This window comes from Stegodyphus dumicola, chromosome 6, assembly GCF_044657685.1.
Source record: "Stegodyphus dumicola isolate Sdum_Otavi_A_Nest chromosome 6, ASM4465768v1".
NCBI lineage: Eukaryota > Metazoa > Arthropoda > Arachnida > Araneae > Eresidae > Stegodyphus > Stegodyphus dumicola.
In genome coordinates, this window is record NC_140773.1 from 142,793,557 (window position 1) to 142,821,055 (window position 27,499).

General features: G+C 33.6%; 1 protein-coding gene across 4 annotated transcripts in view; it reads right to left on the bottom strand.

Moving 5' to 3' along the window:
• Positions 1–469: 469 nt before the first annotated feature.
• LOC118192849 (diuretic hormone receptor-like) overlaps positions 470–27,499 on the bottom strand; it is an 82,388-nt gene continuing 55,358 nt past the window's right edge. For 3 of the 4 annotated variants that reach the window (XM_035363870.2, XM_035363871.2, XM_035363872.2), the window contains exons 9-12: positions 16,097–16,182; positions 12,355–12,487; positions 8,568–8,609; positions 470–769 (exon numbers count right to left, since the gene is read on the bottom strand). In XM_035363870.2, the coding sequence (XP_035219761.1) occupies positions 509–769; positions 8,568–8,609; positions 12,355–12,487; positions 16,097–16,182 (522 nt within the window). In that variant the 3' untranslated portion in view covers positions 470–508. The remainder of the gene's footprint in view (positions 770–8,567; positions 8,610–12,354; positions 12,488–16,096; positions 16,183–27,499) is intronic. The other variant, XM_085818932.1, reaches the window with a different exon arrangement.

Below are 27,499 nucleotides of genomic sequence, written 5' to 3' on the forward strand. Positions count from 1 at the left end.
AGGTTAAATCCGAACGCACTTTTGATTCTCCTCTCATCGTTCCGTTACACGGCAGAAATTTAGACAATATTCCATGAAGAAATTTTACGTCAAATTCTTGAATTATCAGAACATACTAAAGATCTTTAAAGCAAAAATAATTCATATGACTGTCTACAGAAATATATTTCTCAAAAAATATGAGAGAAAAACACTCAGTATATATATAACAGCTGCAAATGAAAACCTTAAAAGCTCATAGACTTTAATGTTTAGTGATTGTTATCTGTTGATCAATGTAACTAGAAAATTATATCTTGGTATATGATAATAGTAAATATCAGTTTAAAGGTTGTTCGTTTTCCAAGAGACATGAAATATCTCAATTAAAGCAAAGAATTTTATAATTTTTTTTAATGAGTCTGAGAGAATTTTTCGAGTTTCATGCTTTGGAGTGCCGTATTTACATCAATAAAGTGAAACCGTAACATTTTTTTACTATTGCTTCTATTAAAGCATTTTAATTTTTTTACAATACATCTTCGCGATTCCGAGCAAGGTCCAGAGAGCAAATACGTTTGGCTCTTGATGGCAGGTTTGGTATACTAATGCCAGATGCTTCTGTAGTAGATGCAAAACTAACACAGCTGTCGCCAGCAGACTTTGATCGGTACACGACTATACTTTTTCTATTTATTTGTGACGATTTGCGAATAGACTGACGTTGGGCTTTGCTGATAGACTTTTGGGTTCTCCATGTCTCTAGATAATGTTTCACAGAATTTTGCACCTGTAAAGAATTGAAAAAATAATATGTAAAACATTTTAAATAAATATGTAACAGTACTTGCATGCTGGGTATAGCAGACATATTTGAATGATTTAAATTTAATACAACTGTGATGTTTTTGTATGTTGCGCGGAGAAACGCATATCGTTGAATAAAGCAGTTTAAAGGCTTTACGTTTCGTACACCATTAATCGGAAGAGCATGTAGGACTGAATTTTGCAGAAAATTGTTACAAATGATTAAAAAAATGCCGGAATTCCTGGATTGCTTGATAATGTTTGATGAAATTTATTTTTATCTAAAGGAATATGTTAACAAGCAAAACTTCAGACCCTGAGCAACAGAAAACCCACGCATGGCGCATCTAATTGTTGTCGGAGAAATATTTCTGCAACATGCCATCTCACGTTTCGGAGACCTGGAATGTGCTTTACGCTCGCCTGATTTATCAGCATGTAATTTTTCCTATGTGGCTATTTGAAGGATAACGTTATAATGTCTCGTATGCTTTGGCACCTTAAACTAAGTTAGAAGTTAGAAGACTATTTAAAAAGTTATCCCTAAGTCTTCATATACGACAAAGTCAGAAGAAGGGTGTAGGGAACCTTTGTTAACTCAAATCCCACAGATTAAATTATTAATTAAATGGTTAATAAAATCCCACAGATGGCACCAATTCTTGCTTACAAAAGCCAACAATTTTAACTTAACCCAAAAATGTACGAATAACTAAAAATTAAATGAAAGAAAATTAGTCTAACGGCTTCATAAGTTAAGTACTACGCAGGCTGGCTCTGACTCAAAAGTCGATTTAAACAAGCCTAATAGTCTATTGCCAGCAAGTGCTCAGAAAATCAAATCGCTAGTAAAGCAAGATAACAACGTGGGCTTCAGGCAGACAGAATACGCTGTGAATTCACCTTGCCTTAAATGCTAACTTCTTTCTTCCTCATTTGAATACACACGCGCAAGATAATTTATATTCTAGTAAGTAAGCGTGAGTTGAAAGCATACCTACACAGCCGAGTAGGTACGCTGCTAGTCATGTTAGAGGTGTTGAGCTTTCCTCGAAGCCGAGCCAGGTTCAGTTCAGTTCTGAATAGGCAAGGGATTCTACAAGACATTTGAGGTCAAGTCAGGAATAACTGAGTATTGTCTTATTCCACGGAGATGGAGCGGAAATTACGAGTACTTCACAGAATTCTACAAGTGAATGGCCCTATTTCTCAGATGCTAAACAAAGTACACCCAAGAATGACCGAGGGATTGTGGTATGGGATCTCCAAAACCACTTAAGATGTTGTTTTGGAAATATTCCCATGTTACATCTTTACAGTCAAGTTGGTTGCAGCAATAAAACCATGTTGTGGATTACTACAGCGTTTGTGTTTTCTATAAAATTATGCAAAGTCGGATTATCGCAAGTTTTCCAAACTTAAAATAATAGCATGAGTCAACTCCAGAAATTAATAATGTGTGTTAGAAATGCTTGTTTTATTATTGAGTTTTGAGGTCTTTGTGTATTTCAGAAAGAGCTCAGGAAACATTTAAATTACGGCCAAGGAATGACTACCCCTAGGCTTATAAACTTTGCACCTAGATTTAACAGTTCTCCAATAATTCTTGATAAGCATCTTTTCCCTCATAGAAATAAAGAGAGTGGGTGTTAACAATAGTGAAACCAATCTGATAAGAAACTTAAAATGGCTTAAAAGTGCTCTTATTTCGGCTTTAAACATATATGTTTTAGAATAATGATATTAAGAGTGATAAGAAAGGACGCAAATTAAATAATTCAAATACCTAACTACAGTTTTTCAGAATTATCGATTTTTACGGCCGAATTCACGAATCTCACTTTAATATTACTATTTGAATCTTAAAACGTACACCTAATTGAGCATTCTATACAGTGTCCATAATTTATTCACCGAATAAAGATATGTTTTAAATAACACAGAATAAGAAAAATAAAACCGACTGAATTTTATTCAGCATTTTATATTAATACCCTTCAACATGAGCACCAATAATTTCTCGGAGAATATGAAGTCTGTTCTCTATTACCGTTCAGTCGCTTTTAAGTATTTGTGGGTCACAGCACGTGTTTCATTGGTGCTTCGATTTCTTAATTCTTCAATGGTGCGAATTTCTGAAGCATAAAAACTTCGTTCATCCCCAGAAAAAAGAAGTCGATCGGCATGATGTCCAAAGAGTGAGTGAGTGAGTGCACCGCTATGATGGCTTCCGACCACGGACATGAACCAAACGGAATTATATACCATCACGGCGGGGAGGACTCCAGAGTAACAAGGTTGAATACTATATACTAATAACAGTTTTTACATATTGTTAACTGCAAGGCACTAAGCGTTATTCTGGTTATCTGCTTTAAGTTCTGAACTTTTGAAACGTTATAATATTATCCACGGTTGTTTCTGCTTAGGCAGTGTCCTGAGATTTTCTCTATTTTATCAAGGGCTATTCTGTTTTTGAGTGTGTTAGTCGTCCACATTGCCCAGGCACAGTCCGCTGGTTTCTTCAAGTGCCAGGTTCTTGTACGTACACAATGGAAGTAATAATGGTCCGTGTCGCCTTCCTCTCCGCATTCGCAGAAAGGAGTATCCCTAAGTCTGAATCTGTTCAGGTATACTGGGAATGGTCCATGACCTGTCAAGAACTGTGTTAGGCTAGCACAGTGGGTCTTTATTTCCATGTTAACTTTTGGCAGTAAGCGAAATGTCCTTCGTCCTACCTCTGCCTCTGTCCATCTACTTTGCCAATTTTGTAGCAGACTTGTCAAAGTTGTTCTCTTAATATGAGACCAAGGAAGTTTAGTTGGTCTTTCTAATATATCCTTGCAGTTGGCTGTCTACTTGGCCAGTAGGTCAGCGGCTTCATTGCCTTGAATCCCTGTGTGAGCGGGAACCCATTTTAAAGTGGGTCTTTGGGAAATAGGCATTGTCAGAAACTGTTTCTGAATTCTGTATACCAATGGACTCCGGCTGTTTTGACTTGCGATAGCCGCCAGAATTGATGCCGAATCACTGAGTATGGAGAATTTCTCCTGTTGACATGTGTTGAATATTATATACTAATAACAGTCTAATTGCAGTCTAATTCGCATATCTAATTGCAGCACTGATAGCTAGAAGCTCTGCTTGGTATACCGAGTTGTTCGAGCCTAATTTCCTTTTCCACTCGAATGTTACAACTCCATTTTCTAGTCTACAGAAGGCGCTGCCCGTGCCGTTCTCAGTTTTGGAGCCATCTGTGAAAAGGTTATTACTGTACCTCTGAATTGGTTGGTCGTTTATACTGATACCGTCAGAGAGATTAAAAGCTGCTGGATGAAAGTTATTGCAGTTGTTTTGCTCCTCGTAATCCGAGTGGTGATAACTATGACCCCAGAGTGTTGAAGTTTGACCCAGCCTGGTAACCCTTACGATAGCTGCCTCCCTTTCTACTATCAAATCTAGAGGAGGAATTCCTGCTAGTTGTTGTAGGGCTAGTGTTGACGTGGTACGGTAGGCCCTGCATACTTGAAGTAGCTTCTGTCTCTGAATAGAGAGCAGTGATCTTTTCATATGAGAGGTAAGTTCGCCACCCCAGATTGCTGCTCCATATGTTATTACTCTTTCTGTTATGGTTCTATGCCAAATTTTTAGTAGCTTAGATGAGATACCCCATTTATGTGAAGTCATGCGTCTCATGTTGTTGCTTAGGATGCTAATTCGAGTCTTAAGATTCCTGACATGTGGCATCCAAGAAAGTCTGTTGTCGAGTAATAGCCCAAGATATTTCAATTGGGGAAAACATTTTACCGGTATCCCATGGAGTTTAATGCTTGGGTTGCGTCTTAGCTGCCTGCTGCGTCCTATGAGCAAAGCTTTAGTTTTCTCTGCCGAAATCTGAAGCTTATGTGCTCTGGCCCATTGGGAGAACAGATCAAAACAGTATTGAGATCTCATTTCGAGATTACTCCTTCCTGCCACAACTAGCATAAAATCGTCCGCATAGGCTATGATTCGAGCGTATTCTACGCTCTCAAACTGACGAAATGCCGAGTTTGCCACTATATTCCACAGTGTTGGTCCAAGGAATGACCCCTGTGGGCATCAAAGACATTTTTGACATAAATGCCGCTGCCTGATGTTACTTGTACACTTCGATCTTGAAGGTACGAGCGAAGGATGGTAATAATGGCTGTTGTGCAGGCCATGTTGTGCAGCAAATTTATTACGTCTGGCCACCAAAGTGAGTCAAAGGCTCCCTTGATGTCAATGGCTATTGCCAGTGAGTGCAAATTGTTATCCTTGTTCTGTTTGATAGTGGCCATTAAGTCTTTTATGGCATGTTCAGTTGAGTTGCCCATTCGGAATCCATATTGGTTGGGATGCAGGGCGTTGTTCCTTTGCAGGAAGAAGTCCAATCTGTAAAGAATTACTCTTTCCAATACCTTACCGAGCGCTGGCAGTAGACAGACTGGCCTGTAAGATGTAGGTTCTGCCGGAGTTTTGTCTGATTTTAGGAATAACGCCACTTCTGTCAACTTCATATTTTTAGGAAAGTACTGATGTTTCCAGCAAGCTGAAATGACCACAAGGAATAGTTTTGGGAATTCCCGGTGTATCTCTCTAATGATGATATTATCAATTCCATCCGGACCTGGGGCTTTTTTGGGTGCCAGAGTACGTATGATGTTATCCACTTCCATTGCGTAGGAGGGAGTTCGTATCTTCTGGTAACTTGGCGAAATTTCATAGTGTAGGTTTTTCTCGCTTCCTCTTGCTCCTCTAAGAAATCCTCTTCATCATCATCAGGAAAAACTGCATTTATGATCTCACTGATTACTTCGAAATTGGATGAGGCAGTGCTATTCACCATAGGCGAAAGGGTCGTAGGACGAAACACCTTGTTACATGTTATCTTTTGAGTAGGTCCAAAGGCTTTAGTGACATTACTACAGTAAGTTCTCCGTGAGATTAACTTGGCCTCTTTAATTTTTCTTTTATATAAAGCTCTGGCTTTATTGTATGTTATCATTTTGAGTTGCCGTAGATATGGATCTACCGTGGATTGTGCTTTTCTGCGAAGTGCCCGAACTCTGCTCCTTTCTGTGTTAAGCTCTGGTGACCACCAGGATATCGAGTGTTTTGCCTTTACAGATTTCAAACGATATGCTTTGTGGGCGGCTTGCACTATTTTTGTAACTAGTAAGTCGTAGAGATTATCTAAGGAGTTTCTGTCCTGGCAGTTGTTGAAATCTTTGATAAATTTCTCTACATGCGCTCGAATGTGTTCCCGTAAAACAGAACGTCCTCTAAATGGTGTTTTGAATCTTTTCTTTATTATGTAGTCTATAGGAGTATCCAGTCTGTAAGTAATAATTTTGTGATCACTGAGTGACGGCAGGTCACTCACTGTCCAATCTTGTTTGTACGGAGTTGTATTGGGAGTTGATATTGTCAGATCTGGCCACCCTCGAGCTCTAGATGTTTCAAAGGTAGGCGGTGAGTCCTGAGCGTTGATGACAATGAAATGCTTACTGTCCAAGAATTCGAGTACCGCAATTCCCCTTCGGTTCTCACCCCATAGTCAGCACCCCATAGTTGACTGGTGGCGTTAGTCTCCTGCTATGATACAGTGTGATGCCCCAGTTAGAAGGTTAGAATTAAGTTCCTCTAATAGAGAGGTAATATCTTCGCTTGGGGGTAGATACACAGCAATAATATCAATGGTGCAATTACTAGTGTCTAGTCTGATGGAGACTGTATGCTCTGTGATTTTCATTAGGAGAGAGGAGAGAGGGCCACTGTAAATAATCGCAGCTAGCTGATTCTTTGAGAGAAACGTTCTGCTGTGTGTTCGAAAACTAGGAATCACTCCGTTGTAAACGTATGGCTCTTGGAAGATTCCGACATTGGCAGCAGTATGTGTCATTACTTGCAGCGTATTTATGGTTGCTGCATAGCGCTTCTGCAAGTTACACTGTAAAAAATCGAAGACCTGCTATATGTTTATTTAGTGTCATCTTGGTTTAGTTCTTAGCAGTGGTCCTTCTCAGGCTCTCGAAATGGGCTCCATACACTGGGCAGGAACTTGAAGTAGCTGGGTGATCTGTGCTGAAAGAGGTCCCCTTTTCAGAATTGCAGCAATTAGTGCAACTCACTTTTTCCGAGCTACACTCCTGCGTCGGGTGGCTGTTACCACACTTCGCGCAAACTGGAGCGTTTTTACAGTTCCTGCTATAGTGACCGAACTTCTGGCAGTTGTAACAGCGTATGATCCTAATGTACGGACGGAGAGGACAAGACTCAAAACCCACTAAAAGACGGCCTAGCTTAAGTAGGTGTTCTGCTGACTAAGGGTCTATGTCTATCACCCAGTTTTTCCTTCCGCTTTGCCCGGAACGGCTTGCTCGTATTTGAAAAGCACTGGGATTGAAATTGGGCAGTTGGTCTACAAGTGCTGCTGTTAGATCTTCTTTTCCTAGATTCTCAGGTACTCCAAAAATAATTACACTTTCCCTTCTTGGCTTGGGCTCCCGAAAATCAAGTGTCTCTAGTAGTGATGCCCTGTCCTCGATTGCCTGTTTCAGGCGTAGCAGGTGAGCTTTTTCTCGACACCGGATGAGAAGCTTTCTGGACCTTGTCGGCCGAATCTGCACTAAAGTGATCCCTAGCTGGGAGGGTTTCAAATCTGCCGAAAGTTGAGCTTTAATCCCTTCGGGTGTCCGTGTGGAGTTCTTTGACCTTAATAATAGAACGTGTTCCGATAGAACTGGAGAAGATCTTGAAGGTGGAGAAGTTTTCCGCTGCTTTCGTGTCACCTCAGTGAAGGGATATTCTTTTGTGGACTGTTCTTCTGGGGCTGAGGATTCCACTGCTTGATAAGACTCGGAATGTTGAGGATTCTCGTGAGGTGGCTGTAAACTGTGTCAGAGAACAGGATGGCCATGAAACTGGATAAATCCAGTGATCTGGGAATGTTTCATCAAAGAAATTGCTCACATTGTAACCCAGTGACAGGGCTACAACGTTATGAGGAAATTGGTCAACATTATTGATAATTACTGGTCAAGAAACTCTTTAGGGAATTCCTTACGAACTATCATCACTGGACTCTGGATCTACCTGCACCTCCTTTCTCCAAAACATGTCCGGTCTCTCGACACTGTTCTAACCGTCTTTAATTGGTTGTTCCGTTGGTGCAGGTTTATTAAATTCATGTCCGTATCGCTTTTTGAACTGTTTTAGGAGATTTTTTTTCCTAAAACCAGAGAACGTTCACTGCTTTTTCACTGCATGATGCCGTTGTGTTTGTAAACAAACAAGTTCCCTGTTGCCATACGCAAAAATTAAAATAAATGAAAATTCTTGAATTAAAGCTTATGTCGACATAAATTACTGCCAGTTATTTTGTAGAAATAGGTTTCAGCTAAATTTCGCCATTCGTCAAATTGTTAAACTGTCCATGTAGATTAAGAAAGCTTCTATAGAAAATAATCATCATATACATAATAATTTTCACACTGATTCCCATCATAAATGACATCACATTCATTTTATAAAATAATCTTCCCGTCTTATAGGAAAGTCTCAAAGTTTCAAAAACCAAATGCTTTTGAGAATATTAACATTTTTAATTAATAATAATTAATGAAAAAACATAATAAGGTAAACAAAATTAATTTAAATCTGAAATATGCGTGACGTTTCTCAAATAATGCTGCTTATTTAATTATTTGGTCATCTGAAAGTACGAAATTTAATTTCGGAATCATTCATGTACTTACCTCAGCATTAAGGAAGCAGTAAAGAACAGCAACCATGAAACCCTAAGAAAGCATTATTTTTCATTAGTCCAATCGTAATTTACTTTTTAAAATATTCATTTTTAACAAAGAAATTTCTACAAAAATATAATTTTATAACATAATTGCAACATAAGTTAAATTCCATTCAGTGTTATTTTACAACCACGAGTTTCCTTCTAAAATATTCCAATTAGACTGTTGGTTTGTAGAATAATAGCACCACAAATGAGGTGAGTGTAACATTCTATTTAAAATAATAATAACTCAATATTTAAAAAAAGTGTAAAATAAATGAAAACTAAAAACTCTGGAATATCAACAAAAAATCTGGTAAATATCAACAGGCTTAATTTAACTATTCTTTGCTTTCAGCTGTAGATGGCAATGATTTGCAAAGCAATTTAAAATGGAATCCTAAAGTTATAAGGCTTATATTTTGGAAAACATTTAGGATGTTGTTTTTATGTATATAGAACTGTGCGTTTTAAGAGTGCAGTAATAAAATCATCAGAATGTTATAAGCCTTATTAATTTTATGACTTGCATTTCAATATAAATTTTAGTAGAGTTTCACTCTATTTGCAAGCAGCAAAGGACAAAAACTTTGTAAAAGAAATATATGCATAATTACAAAAAAAAATAATAATGCCATCTGCATTGTCTTGAATATCCATAATTAATTTAGCGCATGGTTAACCCGGACTGATATGCAAACTTCCTAACATGTTTCCATTGAATTAAGTAAGACATAGAATTATGCCCTGTTGTGTTGACATCCATTCTTATCAAGAAGAAATCTATGCTTCAAATGACTCTGATGAAGATTTTCATACAGCAGCCGCCACTTAATGCGATCACCTTTGCCCACGCGAATTTTTATACTATTTAGCCCATCGATAACGTTAAACAATGAGCAAAAATCTCTTCAAAATAGCAATAGCATGTTTAATATAAAATTATTAAGAATTATATAAATAGGCGTTTTCACAACATTTTAATTAGGAAAAGACAAAAACGTGTTTATGAAATGTTCATATTTTCCTCAATGCAAAAGTCCATTTATTAACAGTGAACAACGCTTCTGGAAGTTACTTGGCTGATAGTGTTCCCCTAATCTTAATTGTAGGAGGTCAGTCCGCATTGTAAGAAAATATGACAATGTAAAATTTTAGCTTACTCAAAAAAGCAACCTTAGTTAGGCATAAATGTTTTTCGACAAACTTTGTTTTCCAGAATAGAAAGCAATTTTTGCACAAGTTTTATTCTCTGCTTCTGAAAGAAAAACCTCTTGTGTCTGATCGCTCTCAAAATCAATAGAGTTATTCAAAATCTACATCAAAGTAATATTGCTTTTTCGCCTAGTTATAAATGGTTGACTAAAATCAAAATCAAGATGTTTGGCAACTTAATTATTTACTTGGCAACATTCCTCTATCACTCAGCAATTTTTATAACCTGTTTCAACCTTATTTGGCAATTTTACTTAAGTTTAAAATATTATTCTATAATATTTTGATAATATTAACTGAATTGTTGATCCCAATTAACGATTTGTTTCCTTGTTTTCGTGCACAAATAGGCTGAACTTCGATAATTCGATAACAATATTCGAATAACATTAACCGCGTTCACATTAGGCGGTGTGCATGTTTTGCTGAAATACACCTTTCAAAAGTTACCTCACCTCTGTTTAGGGAAATTATTTGCATAATATCTTTGTTCACTATCAAGGACTTATTGTGTTTTTCCTTTTTTTCCTCTGCCTAAAGGACAGCAGGTCCGCTTAGGAATGCTTGTTCGCCTTCCCGACGACGATTATAATTCTTTCTTAACTCCTTAGATCAAGCTCCTCGAAGTCTGTCGTTGCAAGGCGAAGCGACTGAAGTAAATAAAAAAAATTGGAAGGTGAACTATAAAGGAAATTGGAAAGTGAACTATATATAATTATTCAAGTAAGGAATTCTTCATGTTGCCGAATTTCTGTCACAGAGACTCTGTACATAAAGAACTATGTATATAAGCCTACTCTTTTAACTTAACTCTATCTCGACTAACTTTTATTTTAACCTTTAAGTCTTTTAAGTACATAAGCTATACTTAAATATGTTGATGTGAGCATCACTAACACAAAAGTGCAGATACCGAATACTGTTACAAATATTAATAAAAATTACATGCAAATATACATGCTATTATTTTAAATGGTTCGAATAAATACGTTGATGCAAACATTCCTAACACAAATATGCAAATATTCATTTCCTGTTACAGAACCCTTAAACTCACATGCAAATGCATGTGCATACATATACGCTGTAAATACGCATATACATTTTTTGTCGCTAAAACTCAATAATAAATTATAAAGAAATTTCGCTTACCTGTCAGACACATTCTCGCCTTTTGTCATTTTCTCTAGATTTTATTTGACGACACAATAAATACATTTACAATAAATGGAAGCACATATAAACTTTAGTTCGTGTTCGCGTTCCTGTTACATCTTTCTCAGTCATCAAGATTCTGCACTAGTCCAAGGAATTCAAGCGCACACAGCGCCATATGGTGCAATACAGTTTCTACATACGCTTTGAAAGTACATAAACCAACCCAAAATATGTTACTGGGACATCGCTAATACAAATACGCCGATACCGAGCTCTGTTGCAGAATTAGATCAAACATTTATATATACAATCACTATTGAATTGTATTACTTAATTCAAAGAGTGAAGCGGCATCGCTCATACAGATTTACAGATATGAATTTCATTACATACATTATAAAAAATTCATTTATATGTACAATCACAATTAAAATAGATTTGCTGGCTGAAATAAGTATGTTGATACGGACAAGCCTGATACAAATGTACAGATATTTAAATTCTGTTACAGACACGATAAAATTGTAAATAATTAAAGGCAAATACTGTAAACTTGTCAGTCCTTTATATTGAAGCTGAAACCCCTAGTATAGTTAAAAAGATACTGCGATATACACGCGTAGCAAATAGAAATCGATGTGAATTGAATAAGGACGTACAAGGTGGGAAATATGTACTAATAATAGCACTGTAAGTATTGTGACACAGAACATAGACATGTATACGTACATATGTTCCAATGTGGGAATGATAAGATATAAATTGCTAATACAAATTAGCAAGTAAGTTTTGTGACACTGGTACTTTTATGCATGCTAACACTAATACTATTAATGTGTAATACGTATATAAAACATTAATACTATGAGTTGCTAGTGGATGAACTAACCTGATGACAGATAAGCAGGTGTTTTGGGATGTATAACTTTTGACTCATTATGAACTCCCTGCTATAAATAAGTACAGTAATCTGGCCATTCTTCATAAAGCTGTTGTTAGTTAAAGTGTCTCTTAAACATATATAACGACAGGTCATGGTCCGTTTGAACATCCCGCTGACTGTGGACGACGATACACTTAACAACACGTAAAACCTCACTAATCCAACAAGCACATCCTATTTCTCAACAACATCCTGTTTTCTGGCCTTCTTTTTATTTCTGCATTATGTTAAATCTCATAAGCGCGTTTTACATTCATCGGTTTCAAATTATTACATACATTTGCTTTCATAAAACGTTTATTCAGTAATTTTGCATCAAGTACCATTTTACAGATTATCTTTAATTTTGTACATCAGTTTGTATTTAAAGAATATTATGTAACATACTGCATATTAGAATTATTAAGTCTAAACACCTTGAAACTTTTGTGATTACCTGCATTGAAAGCAAAGTGGCTTGTATGTAAATAAAAACAACTTCAGCTACAGGCTCGCTAGGTGTGGCTATAACAACGATGTATGTCACACCAAGAAGAGGAATTAACACCAATAAAGCCTTCGCAGCCTTTCTAAGTATAAAAACATGTAACAAATAGATTAAAATACAGTAAAGTACAACAAAAATGCATTAAGAAAAATAATAACAAAGAGCAATTCCTACGGCTTCCAAAATACGAATTCATCATACCCTAAACCTTGTGCAATACAAATGAAATTATTTTCATATCTTATTCAAAAAATAAGCATTTTACAAAAAAGGAATTTGTAATCTTACAGCTACCTTTGTTGCTAACTCACACATTTCCTACTCATTTTTATTTTTGCCGTAAAGATTTCTCTCTACTTTCATGGTTTGCGATAGCAATTTTCCACTATTTCGAAGTAAAGATATCTGAGCATTTCTTTTACCCGCGTAATCCAAAACCCGTTTAACCGGGAATTGAGCTTATATCAAGAAAATATTCGAAATCTTGAAACAATAGTATTTTTTATTGAGTTTTGATTTTATTCGTTGGTAAAAATATGATTTCGTCAGATGGCAACAGCGTTTTCATTCGAAAAGGAAAACGAAGGTTTTTGCACGAGTTTTGACTGATTTGTGTTTTATCGAAGTTCGGTTAATAGAATTACAAATCTTTAAAAATATAGTCCTTTTTCCTTAAGAATAGTCACATCAAGTCCGTCGCCACCATCCCCCATTTACGATCGTAACGCCTGTCATCATCAGCACACAGCTCTCATTTTCTTCACCTCATTTGAGCTTGTGGTTCTAGTATGCCTTAATTCACACGTTTTCATGAGGCAAATACACTAAACAAGATATAGATTGGAGTAAAAATTAAGCGAGTCGAACTGCAATTCGCAGCTACAGTTCACACAGTTACGAAGTAATCTGGAAGGTGGAAAATGACCCTGAAATTCCTGATTTAACAGTAACAAACTATAAATTAATTTACATGTTATGCTTATGCATGATTAATTATATGTAATTAGAAAAAATGTTATTTTGCACAAGTCAAGGATACTCAAGTTTACATCAAATTTAAAATGCTAATAATTATAACCTTTTTGCAGGCTTTTTAATTAGTTTTTATTATTCTTTTTAATTTATTATATTTTACTCGTCTCATTTTCTTGAATCTGACTTTCCCTACTAAAATAGACAAGTTTTTAAGGTTTGTGTAAGTCATGGCATGTTTACCTCCCTGTCAAATCAATAAAATCAAAAATTAATTTAATATTTATTAAAGACGGCAGCATACATTCTCCCAGATTTTCAATATATTCTCTCTTAGTGCTTTACTCAAAAAATAACGTTTCAATCTAAGACTAGAATATGCTTGATTTTAATCTTTGAATATCCATCTTTTTATTATTCAGAATTTATATGAAAAATAAGCCTATATTTCTGTAATTAATAGATAACTAAAGCAACCTGTGTTATTTTTATGGAATATTTCCCACGAACTGAGAGCTCGCAAAATATTGTAATCATAATCTCGTTGAAAAACTGCTATTCCTTAATGTGTTACCAGAATCCTTAAACCTAACCAAATAAAGAGTTAGCTTAGAATCACTCCAAATAAAATATTAATGAAACACCTTGGGTTATAATGAATAAACACCACAAAATTTACTTTATTTATATTTAGAGAGACTAAAGCGTTGCATATGGTTGTAACGAATATTCTTAAAACTGCACAGTTATTTAGAATACCCTGAAGCTATTAAAGAGAATTAAGCAGAAAACTTTACTTGGAGTTGAATGTGTTTCGTAAATTCTAAAAGATAATAAAATTATAGGAAATTCTAATTTCGTTTTTGGTTCGCTGCAAAATTAATTCTTAAACCATAAACAAAACATTGTGCAAAACTCTTCCAGTATCTACAGCACATACAAGATTAAATTTAATCTGGCATTCCCTTAAATAATGAATCTGCAAAGCTGTGATGACGTCAAAAGAAACGGATTATTTTGCTGCGAAGTATTATACATTAAACAATATCACTTCAAAATTTATTGCATAATATTTTCAGCTTAATTATAGATTCGGATTAGATTCTTCAATAATGCATAAATATTTATGTTGCTAAAGTAAACTTAGAATAATCTATTCATAAAACTAATACACCTGGCGGACATATATGTTTGCAGTGTAATAGTGAAACTATAAGATTAACCAAGTTATTTTATACGTGCTTGCACTTTCAATTCTAGTTTCGTCAAATCTTTCGTCGTAAGCAAACTAATTAAAGTATAAATCACTGTAATTTTCCCGAGTTTGTAAGAGAGCTTCTGGCAGCTTTTGTTTAACCGTTATACTTTGTTACAATTCTCTGCTGCTTGAGTTGATTTTTGGGCTTCGGCAAGCAGCAGTACCCAGTAGCCAGGGCCAAGGATTGTTTAGACGCATTTTTTTAGGTTCTGCTTTACCCCCGACAACGTAGATTCTTTTAGTTACGTTTTTAATTGTGTGTAACCGTCCGGTTGACAGGTTCATAAATATATATATTTTTTAACCTTCACTTTGAGTTGACGAGTAATGTTGTCACGTAAGATGAGACAATCTGATTGCCTTTACCGTTCACACTTTAAAGTAACGTAGAGCAGGATAAAATATGTTAATACGAATTGTTCCAGACAACATGAAAGGAAGACGTGTTTGGGAAATACATGCATTCAGATAGACTGTTAAAGATAAACGAACGTTGAAGAAGAGCTAAAGCCGTTATTTTTTAAGATGTTAAGATGATGAGGGAAGATGGCTGAAATAAACCATTTAAAACGACTTTTCCCTCAATTCTAACTAAAAAAAAATTTTTTTTTTTAATTTTATTTTTCAGATCCCTAGATGTTGATGGTCTTACTACGAGAATGCGAGGCCGCATTCTGTCAGAATAGGCCGAGCAGTTACGGGATGGCATCGTTCATTATAATCGGATGACGCGACAAGCTGTGAGAATGAATCTTTTACTTTTCCGATGATAGAAGTTAGATGATTAAGACGATGGTGCGACTGAAAGATGTTTACATGTAAAAGACGGTCGATTCTCTTCATCTGTAAATATCATCTATGTAAATTCATCCTTCTACATATGTAACTTTGTAGTTTGTAGCAACTATTCATGTTTCCGTTAAATATTCAAGTTATTTGTAAATTGGACTAATTTATTAGCCCCTAGACAGCCACAAAAGAAGTAAGTTTACAGACATCATATTCCTAGAAAGTACCGATCCTACATATATATTTCTTTATATTTACTTTGATTAAATAAAATAATGCATTTTAAAAATTCGATCTTAAATCTTGCACATTGTGTCTACTAAGATTATTTGTCTTACATTGTTGCTAATTAAAATGAATTTCATATCTCTAACCGCCAATTCGTAAATAATTCTTGAGAAAGCAAATGCAGCTCAATATTTTCAAAAGCTTCTACTCATGTTACACGCGAGGAAAACAATAAGAATTTCATCTCAATCAACTCCGTTGTAGGAGCTTAGCATATCTTACAGGTTTTACATATTCTGCTGTTGGTAAGATCCAAGTAGCAGCAAATATTAAGCATTATTATTGAAATTAAATGTAATCAAGTACATATTACTCGATATATTCAGGCTACAAACTTATATTTTATTTTACTTCTTTGCTATTAAATAAGATAAGCAAACTGACCTGTATTGCCTGGATTCAGCGGTACTGGAAACTCTCAATTTTGTGATAAGTACCCACATTATTTTGGCGAGAAAAAAGATGTTAATCTGAAAATGGAGATATCATCAGTAAGAAAATATATAACTTAACTTGGCATTACCATATTTACTCGAATATCAGATATGCTCGAATACAAGACCTCCTTACATTTTAGAACGAATTGTAAGAAATAAAATTGGTGGTGAATATTTGAAGAGATCATAGCTATCAGAATTAATTTACTTCCGGTTAGAATGAAAGATAAGATAAATAATTAAATACAGTATTATAGTAAGGAAAGAATAATTAGGAAAACTTAATCATATCATTATTAGCTCAAAAAGGCTGTTAGTCTCGAAACACTATATTGTGCTGTTTCGCTTTTCTCATACCTTCAGAAAAATATAAGATCTTTAAAATTTAATTTGTCTCTTATTGATTAAAAACTAAGCTACTTAAAAGCAATAGATGATGTTGTTAAGAATATTAATTTTGTCCTTTTTAATCGAATTGATTGAAGTACAAGCATTTTTAGTTCATGATACAGATAATTAAAAACATTAAATATACAGAGAAAAACCTTCCTCGATACAGGAACTCTTAGCTCCTTGTTCGTTCAGCCAATCGAAATGAAATTTTAGATATTATTATTGAAAGTCTCGAGTCTGTGTTGATTTAAAATAAAGGAGTTCTCCCGGTTACGGTTACAGTGAAAATATTTCGAAATTTTCGAATGGTAGCATCTACTTTATAAGGTATTTCTCCCGCCTTCTTAGAGAACCTTCGTGGTGTAGTGGCCTGCACGCCCAGCGCGTAACTGAGAGGTCCGCGGTTCGATTCGCTGGGAAGGCGTTGCTAATTTTTCATCTTGCCTGCTACTAAAATACCTAATGTCTCACCAACTTTTTTTTTTTTCAGAAAAAATGTATCAGCGCATCGAAACACCATCAATGGGGTTGGAACAATTCACATATGGACAAAAATTGCCGGTGTAAAACATTTGCAATGAAGAGCACTGTAAAGGACCAATGATAACACAACAGACAAGAGAAGAAAAAGCTTTTATTGGAATTACACGTTTTCAACGTGTAACAACGTTTCAAGACAGGGTCATCTCCCGTAACTTTGCAGTATCGTGGATACCTCAATTTCTGACTTCACTCCGATGAACTTCTCTGGAATTACTGAAATCTAAAGCGTAGACATTAAATCCACGTGATTTGGGAGAATTGAAAAGCGCCATAAAACGTGAAATTTTAGATTCCTCCTACGACGTAACGTTCGTCACTGAATCAACAATCTTCCGCATGCAATGCGTTATCGTCTGCGAAAATGGGCACTTTGAAAAATTTAAATTTCAATAAAATTCCTTTCCCTCTCTTTTCTTCCGTTGTCATTGGCCCACTATAATGCTTTTCTTTTCAAAAGTTTTAAGCCGGCAATTTTCGTCAGACATGTATCGTTACAACCACTTGTGGTTTCTCAATGCGCTGATTCATTTGCGCGAGGAAAAGGTGGGTGCTGCTATTCGAAAATTTCGAACTTTTCACTGTAATCGTAATCTATTGTTTCATATCATCACAATCTCGAGTGCGTACCATCAAATAACAATATCTGAAATTTCATTTCGTTTCGCTGAGCATATAAGCACCTAGGTGTTCACTAATTGTGTTCATAATTATGTCACATTTTTTCAGTTTTCGAATAAACAGAAGATATATAACAATCCCATATTAGTCTAAACATATATTCATCTAGTATCCTATAAAACGTTTCGCTATTTGACCCGGATTATCCCTATTGATAATCTTTAAAAGAGCCGTATTAAACTTTAAAGACGCCTTTTGGACGGGCATTAAAATCTGATTCTTTTCAGATTTATTTATTTTATTTTTTACCCTTCCATTAGATAGACTATTATAACTAGTTGTAGCTATAATTTAATTAGTATTTAAGCATTATAATTAATCTAAGTAGTATAATAATTAAACTCCTTCCTCTCTGTTATAATTTCATTTATTAAAACACCCAATTATAAGACTTTACCAAATTTCAAAATAAAAATATTGTAAGGAGAGAAGGGTCTCATTTTCGAGTAAATACGACATATATTTACTAATGTGATTACAGAGTCAACCACACATATAGAATAATGATAAACTTAAAAGACTCTTTGAAACTAAACAATGGAAAATCCACACACTTAACTCTAAACATTGCTGCATTTAAAATTTACATATAAATATGAATTAAAAAACCAAGATAAAATTTTGCAAACACTGATAATAATTTATCTTCTCTAGGGATACTTTCGTTGTAATTTTTCCTTCCTTTGAAAGAATTCAGCTTTTATCTATTCTGTACTGAATCTGTAAAGCAATTAGGCAGACATTTTTCAATAATCTAATATATTCTTAATTGATTCAACTTAATTGAGGCATTCGTTCAGTTTAATCTTTAAAGCAAATTAATCATTTTTAACAAAGTTTAATACACAAAAATGTAAATAAAGTTTTAATGTACAGCAATATGGTTCTCGTATAGTAATAATAATAGCTTATATTTTTACCTTTCATGATATTTGAAGAACAAATTAACAATCAAAAACCTTTTTCTGTGCAGTAACTGACCTTCATAATAGTTTCATCACTTTTCAATTTGAGAATATAAAAAAGCAAACAAAAACGAAAAATTTGGACTGCAGGAATTAAAAAAGAGTCTAAGACATCTATTCATAAACCAGAAATATGATTCACGTTTCGTGAAAACATTATTCATTAACGAAATGCTATAAGAGAAGCTCCAGCAAACATTTATCAATATAAAAAATATGATGTAGATACCGCATGACTTCCTTGCGGCTTATTAAATTATATACATCTTTTGCTGCCTTTCATTTCAACTTCCTTCTTCGAATTTCGACATATTTCGCATTCAATTAATTCAGTTCTCACTTCGCAGCAAGAAAAAATGCATAAAAACTCAAAACTTCTTCATTAAAAATTCTAAAACACAGAAAACCATAAAACACCAAATACAGTTAAAAAAACAATTTTTATAATTAAAATTAGCGTATCTATGGAAAAATAAGTAATACCACCAGCGAGCAATAAGGCAGATCTTTCGGTGTACAAAACTGAAAGTTTACTTTTCGTTCCACTCGGCAAAAAGACACTGAAGTTGATACAGAAATTAATTTAAATCCCTATTCTAATAAATGTTTCAAATGCAGACAAATGACCGCTTTGTTAGGCTTAGTAGCACTAAAACAACATTTAAATTGTTGTTAATTCTACCGCTATTGCATGCAAATTAACTAAAGGCATAAAAACCTTGACCGGAACATAAGAACAACATAATTCAATCCCTTTTAAAGCAAAAAATACACAATTATCAACAAAAAACTGACCTCGCAGAGCCGGGTAACACAGTGGGTATATATATATAAATATATTTATTTATTTATTTGTATGCATATATATATATATATACTTTTGGTACGGCCAATTGCAACCAAAAAGGGAGGTGCACAATTACATATTATAGCAGTCCCATATACAAAATTTCAACGTTCTGAGGCTACTCGTCTTTGAGTTATGCGAGATACATACATATATGCGTACGTACGTTCAGACATCCCGAAAAATTTTGAAAATCTGAATCCATTTTAAGCCCATTTTACAATCCGCTCTGTGAAAAAGAGTCCTTTATTCTCCCCGTGCGTACAGATATCACGCAAAAACATCTTTCAGATAGATTTCAGAGCGTTGAAAATGGATATTTTCGTTGAAATATGATACACGGAATTTTTTGCGATTAAAATACTTCCATTACTTCGTGCAAGGAAGAAAAAATTGTATTAATAATTTCGAAAGTTTTCCGAAATATAATATTCCGAAATATTTCCGAAAGTTGTAATTCAAATCCTTAAATTTCTAAATTTCCTAATTATTGATCATTTAAAGCTTAAAGTAATTTTTTATAATAAATATACATTTCGTTCCTAATAAAATTCACTTATATAAAAATATCATCCCACTTGTGGTGGAGCGGCTAATAACTACTGAATATTGTTAGTTTCCTTTAGCCGACAGTTTCCATGCGCTTCGCAGTATTCAAATAACCTAAACTAGAAAAATGCAGTCAAATAATTTTAATGGTAAACAATAACCAGTTTTAAATTTAACATTATACTTTGCTTAGTTTATAGATCTATCATGTAAAGAATGATAAAAACCCTCTTTACTTTATACATGTACATGTAAACATTAATTTCATTTTTATTCATGTAGTTGCACTTGATAAAAGCTTTCTCTTATGAATTTGAAAAATTTCTATTGCAAAGCGCTTTCGAGATAAGACTTCTCAAACTTTATCATCTTGCGCAACGTAATCATCTATTCTCGTTAAAGATGACACTTTAGAGACATTTTCTTACGCTACGCTATAATAAATTACTATAGGTTGGAGCGTTGCATAACAATATATTCAAATTTGCGGCATTCGGATTTGCTCCGCTTTTGAAGTATGTCATGCCAAAACCTAAATGTGGAAGTACAGAATGCTGTGAAAATTCGATTTAAAGTTTCATTAGCTCTCAGGCTCGCCAGGCGGAAATGTGCTAAAAATATACTTTTTTATATATAAATGATTGTCTTCTCTGCAGATTTAACAGTCCTGAAAAATGAAGATTAAAAATTTGCCAAGAAATCAGATGTGTCGGAAGATTTAAAGAAAAGTAATGCAGTTAATTTTATATACGGAAGCTCAGTGAAAATGTAATCTAAATACCAATACATTTTTCACATAAAGAACACACATAACAAAGATTCAACTATGTTCACTGCAGATTAGGAAGTAAGTTATGAGTGGAGTGATGAACTCACCAGGATACATGGGCAGCCAAGCCGTACCCCTAACCTAATGATTACTTTTTACTTCCTTGTACGAAGTAAAAAGGAAGTATTGTAATCGCGAAAAGTTTCAGGCAGCATATTTCAACGAAAAATATCCATTTTGACCGCTATCGAATGCAATTTAACGATGTTTTTGCGTGACGTCTGCACGTAAAGACAGAATAAAAGACTCTTTTCCTCCAAAAAAAAAAAATTATAAAACTGCTTTAAAATGAATTCTGAAGAGAATTTTTGGTGGCGTCTGTACGAACGTACGTACGTACGTATCTCGCATAACTCAAAAACTAGAAGCCTCAGAAAGTTGAAATTTTGTATATAGGAATCCTATAACATGTAGATGTGCACCTCATATTTTGGTTGCAATCGGCCGTACCAAACGTATATAAATACATTTATATATATATATCCACTCTGTTACCCGACTAAGGGACCTCAGTTTATTTAATCTTATATGTTTGTAAATTGTGCATTTTTTGCTTTAAAAATGATTGAATTATGTTGTTCTTATCTTTCGGTTAAGGTTTTTATGCTTTAGTAAATCTGAAAGCAATATTTGTACAATTAACAACAATTTAAAAGCTGTTTAAGTGCGGTTAAGCCTTAAGTTTTAAATAACATGGCGAACTTGTTTACATTTGAAATAGCAGAATAGCAGATTTGTTGCTAATCTAGAGGGACTAAGTTTCGCAACAACAAAGATAACGTCTTCATTTATTATTGCGATTTAAATCATGCTTAATCGTTTCTGGAATGTTTTCGAGAAAATAAGTGTTTAATATTTACTTCGTAATTTTTAATACAGATATTTTGAGTTTTTACGAATTTTTGCCTTATCGCGAAATCAGAACTGATTTAATTGAATGAAAAATACTGAATCGTCTGTGAAAAACTGTTTCTTTTTTGTTTCGTTTGCTTAATTTCTTTTATACATCGTTCTAAATATATTACAGTATTTGAATAGAACATGTTGCAAAGATTAGATAATTCTTCAAATGATATAAATTTTGTGCATTCTGAGTTATATATAATATGAACGAAATATAACGCTGTTAATTGGATCTAGCGCCAGAGTGACGCTATAGCAAACAAATATAGTGAATTTTAAAGGGTATATTTATTCTATTGTGGTCTATGCGCTATTGACAAAGTCGAATTAATTTAATCCAATAAGTTTAAATGAAAAAAAATGCGTATAATTTAATATTCCGTACAAGGAAGTCATGTGGTGTACACATCAGATTTTTTAATTATACAGTTCAAATAACTTGAGTATTATTCTACTATGAAAGATAGATGTGATAATATTAGTTTTTAATTAAAATTAATTTTAATTTTAATTATTATATTTTAATTAAAAATTTAGATGGTAATTGATAAATGTGGTGACAAAAGATTCAACTATCCATTCGGACCCAGACCTTGAAGTTCGAGCCAGTGATTAAAACCTAGAATTAATTAAGAAATTAAGACGCAGGAAAGTACGAATCTGTAGAGCTTCTTTACCATATCTTGCATACAGAGCAACATTGACAGATACAGATGAGCAAAATATGAAGACTACAAGAGGCACAAAGTAAGAAAATTTTCTTATCGTATGTTACATGTTTTGGACATTTGAGATTGCCATAAGCCTGTTTATATTTGCAAGATCATTGCAGTTATAATTGCATATTTTGATAGCAGGGTTATTATTAGTTGCTTGCTTTCCATGAAATTGTTTTATAACATTATAATAATGCATCGTTAAGCTGGATAATATTTAGTTCCTCATGAATATGATTGTTGCGAACATAGCATTAGGAGTTCTATATCTGGCAAAGAACACAGTTCTGGGCCGTTTTCAACCTTTTCGATTTGTTTTACAGGCATGCATTACAAGGCATGAGCCGCAGAATGGACTTACAAATGAGTAGCTCATTTTCTATGGATGGAACATTATTTCGAGCAATTAGGGACTTGTGGGAGGCCTGCTCGAATAACTCGATAAGTGGAATATGTGCCAGAAACATGAACGACAAAGTGTCTACCTGTAAGGTAGGATTTGATATTGTTTATGATATAATCTGGAAAACCTAACAACAAAGCATCGGACCTGTGTGCCCTAAATTTATTACAAATTCGTACTCGATGTTCAATGCTGTGAAAATTCGATTTAAAGTTTCAGTACCCGTACAATATTATACCATTATGTTATTATATTATCATTTATCATAATCTGATGTCAAATTTTTATTATCTGATATTATAATCATCATATTCATTTTCGTTTTATGGTAACTACCTTAGGCAACCCAAAAGGTTAATTTTTATAAGGAAGTAATGTAGCGAATATAAAAAAATGTATGGCAACACTTTATCCGGAATTTTTGAGATATACTGTTTTTAAATATTTTGTTGTTGAGTTTTACACGGCGACAGTATGAAAAAGCGACGTTTATTAATAGCTAAAACGAAAAACAAATTGCTTTAGCATGAATGAAAATAACAGCAGATTGGTAAACTGCAAGCTTAGCAAGACCACAAAAGTCTTAACAAACCCTCTGGCACAGAGTTAAAATATGAATCCTTCCAGATTTTTTTTTTCTTCCTCATATTTAGAGTGAAGTTTTCCAGGGAATTTTCCACTAAAGAGAACTTCGAATACAAATGTGTCACAACTCCATCATCTTTTAGATTACCGAAAATATGAAAATCTACACTGATTTACTGCAAAGCCATTGACACACTCTTTATTTCATTTCGTTGCCTTTGCAACGAATGTCCGTCTGGGAGAAGTCTATTCCATGAAATATAGAAATCACACACAGGTCTACAGCATTGCTTCTACGTTCTGTGATGAATTGTCTTTTCTTTTGTCACCCAAAGTAACTCTTCCCTCCAGCTCTTTATGAATGGGTGCATGTGGACAGCTAGCTAACTCTGCGGTTATTTCCTAGCACTATATTTCCATTAGGAAGACGAGCCAGAGTGCTCTGATATCTCTACGTCGAGAACATAAAATACCTAAATATTGACATAATGTCATATCTCCTTTATGTTTTTTTCTTTTTTACCGGAATATTCAGAATTACCTTTCGATTCTTCATCAGATGGAAGAAGAAAAATCTAATAAGACCGCTCCTCTGTCTGAGGAGTTATCCTTCTGTATTTATGCACCGGTCCAAAAATTTCGAGACATTATTTGCATAACTATTTTGTAAAAATCATATATATAATAATAGGTTATTAACTTAATAGATAAGAAGTTAATTTGAAATGTTGTAAGAATGAATTTCTACATTAGTAAATAATAAAATACACAAGGGTTTGGAAATTTCAATTTAAAATTATAAATTGGTAAAGCCCTTGCGAAATTACTTAAGTAATTAAGATATACTAATTAATCCGAATTGGTAGTTCAGTGTCTAACAGAAAGAAGATACATCAAAACGAGAAAGCTAAATAAAATAACATAATAAAAAAGTGTGACAGGTTTCAGATTTTAATGGTCGCCCATTACGCTGTCGCTGAGCTCGCAGTCTACCAGCCTGCTCTTGAAACTCTCTTGTTTTTAGTTTTATTATTAAGCATTTTTTAAAATTATTAAGAATCAAACTTACACCATACACACTTCAATAACAAAATCGCAAAATTTTTGAAAGCTGCATAGCAGCATATGCTTAATACCTGTTGCACTGTCAAGTGTTAGCATACATTTGTATATTTTTTCAGTCTTTTCTCCTTTCTCCATATCAATATTCAGTTTTCTAAGTTACATGGCTAGAAATTTTTTTTCTACCTTTTTATTATTAACTTTTAATCAGTTGATTTTATATATTAAATACCAAGTTCTTCGTACGTAGGCCACATAAAACTCACTTCAACTGCAAAAGCACAAACTATTTAAAAACAGCATAACATTAGAATTCTTTAGAGACAGTTTCGCGCGTTGGAGATAAAAATGTTTTATTCCGTGCAGTACTGCCACTGCTCGCTTTTAAATCGTTGAAATTGTTAATCGAAAATTCATTCAAGTTTTATAAGATAAATCAAATAATAAAACAAATTCGAAATTGAAAATTCTAGGTTCCATGTACACATGTTCGGTGGAAAAATACGTTAATACAATTTGAAGGTGTCCGCCGAAAATATGGCGGACGAAAACGTGGTGAAAAAACAACGCAAGGCGAAAACTTCGGTGGCACAAAACATCGTGGAAGCAAAGAGAGCAAAGAAAAAATATCGCAGTTCTAAAACATCATGATACAAAATATCGTGGTCGAAAATAAAAGCGGTTTAAAAACTTCGTCGTCGAAAATATCGTGGTAAAAAACAAAGTACCTACAAATCATCGCATGACGATAGCATCACACAAGTGCGTTTTCCCGTTTTTATAAGTAAGTGCATTTTGGCATAATGATTGGGGAGATGACGGAAAGAGGGATATTTTTACTTTTATATTTCATATTTTTGAAAGAACTAATAACATTTTACTGAAAAGTAAGAAAGAAACTTGATAATCATTTTTTACAAAGTTTTACTGGTAATTTTTGATGAAAAATAAAGTCTAAAAATATTTAGAAAAACGAATATAAATAACTAGTTACCTCTATACAAATTGCTTAGTTTATTATCAAATTACTTTCTTTCACGTTTGTTAATCTGATATTGTTTTGGTGAAAATTATATCTTGTTTTGTTTCCTTTTATTCTTGAAGTGTCGTTAACATTTCTTACGCTTCGAAATATTTATGTGAATATGCATTTACAACTTTTAAAACCTGAAAAACACATGTGTGCGATGTTACCGTCATGCGATGATTTGTAGGTACTTTATTTTTTACCACGATATTTTCGATGAAGATGACTTTAAACTGCGATGTGTTTGAACCATTTTATTTTCGACCACGATATTTGGTATCCCTATGTTTTAGAACTACGACGTTTTCTCTTTGCTTTCTTTTTTCCCACGATGATTTGTAGCACGACGTTTCCGTCTTGTGTTATTTTTCCGCGGCGTTTCGTTTTCGATGTTTTCGGCTATAACCAATTTGATGCTCGGTACCGTCAGGTTTTCGCAGTACCAGGAACATGCATGCATTCATGCAGATTTTTTGTTATTTAAAAAAAAATATAGGGCTATAACATTTGATGGCAACGCTTTGAAAAAACGTACGGCATTTACAGTGAACCGACGCAAAATCTCATTTCGAGACAAATAGCCCCTTTTCAGATAATAACAGGCAGTTGAAAATTATTTGGTCTTTTTCAAAGAGCAGCCAAAATATTTTCAACAGAGCTACATTTTTTAAATATATCTGGCTTATAAATTCATGAAATAAATTAAAATTCAGTGCCAAAGAGGAACAAATTAAATTAATTAAAAGAATTTTAAAAAAATATTAGTCTTTTTAATAAAATATCAGGGTATAACTTACGAATTTTACATTTTTTTATTATTAATTTTATTTCATTATTTATTTGTATTGTAAACTTTTTGTTACCAGTTTTTTTTTTTTTTTTTTTTTTTTTTTTTTTTTTGTCATTTACTTTTAAATTATTTTAGAATTCATAATCATCCAGGTAAAATGCATAAACATGGCTCTGTTGAAAACTATTCTGCTGCTTGACAAAGACCAGAGAGATTTCAATTGCTTGTTATATTTATTATGTTATTTTACTGAGTTGTTTTGTTTTTATAACAGTTTTGACGCGTGTTTTTCCTATTAGACTATTAAACACCAGTTTTGATTTAATTTGTATACCTTAATTAGTAAATAATAAAACATATAGAGTGTTAAAACATAGAGCTGTTAAAAATATCTTTTGAATGAATAGCTGTGGGCTCATGGTTTCTGCTTAATAAATGAATATAATGAAATGAAGCTTTAAATTTAGACGATTTTCTCCATATTACCTTTTAGTAAAAATATGCAAAAATTGAAACATTTTTATGGGCCGTGTATATTTACGGAATTGGATAAGATTATGTGATCGAAATTACCTGACAAACAAATTTGACTAGCAAACAAAATTGAAAAATCATATACATATCTTGGTAAATGCATATTAAGCTTTTCAAGATACTTTTGGTATTACAAAAAATTATTACAAACACTGGTTTCAAACTATTATTTTTAGAAATACAAAATTTCAAAATTTATTTATTGCATTTCATGAAATTCAGTTTTGTTTGTCTCTTTTTTCGATTTTCTTTTCTTCGGGGTGAAAGTGTTATAAATCATGCTATTTTGACGCCCAGAGAGTAAACTTTTATATGTTACGCTCTGTTTTATATCCTTTTAATAAGATAAAGGACAATATTTATAGAGACTCATATAAAAATCTAAATCTCATAAATTTTGTATCATTACATTTTATTAAATTTGCTTGTTAAAAGGTGTCACATAACTAAAATTATTGTGTGCATTATGTCTTTCAATTTCCTAACTTAAATTGTGGATCTATGGTTAGCAATTCAAAAGATATTT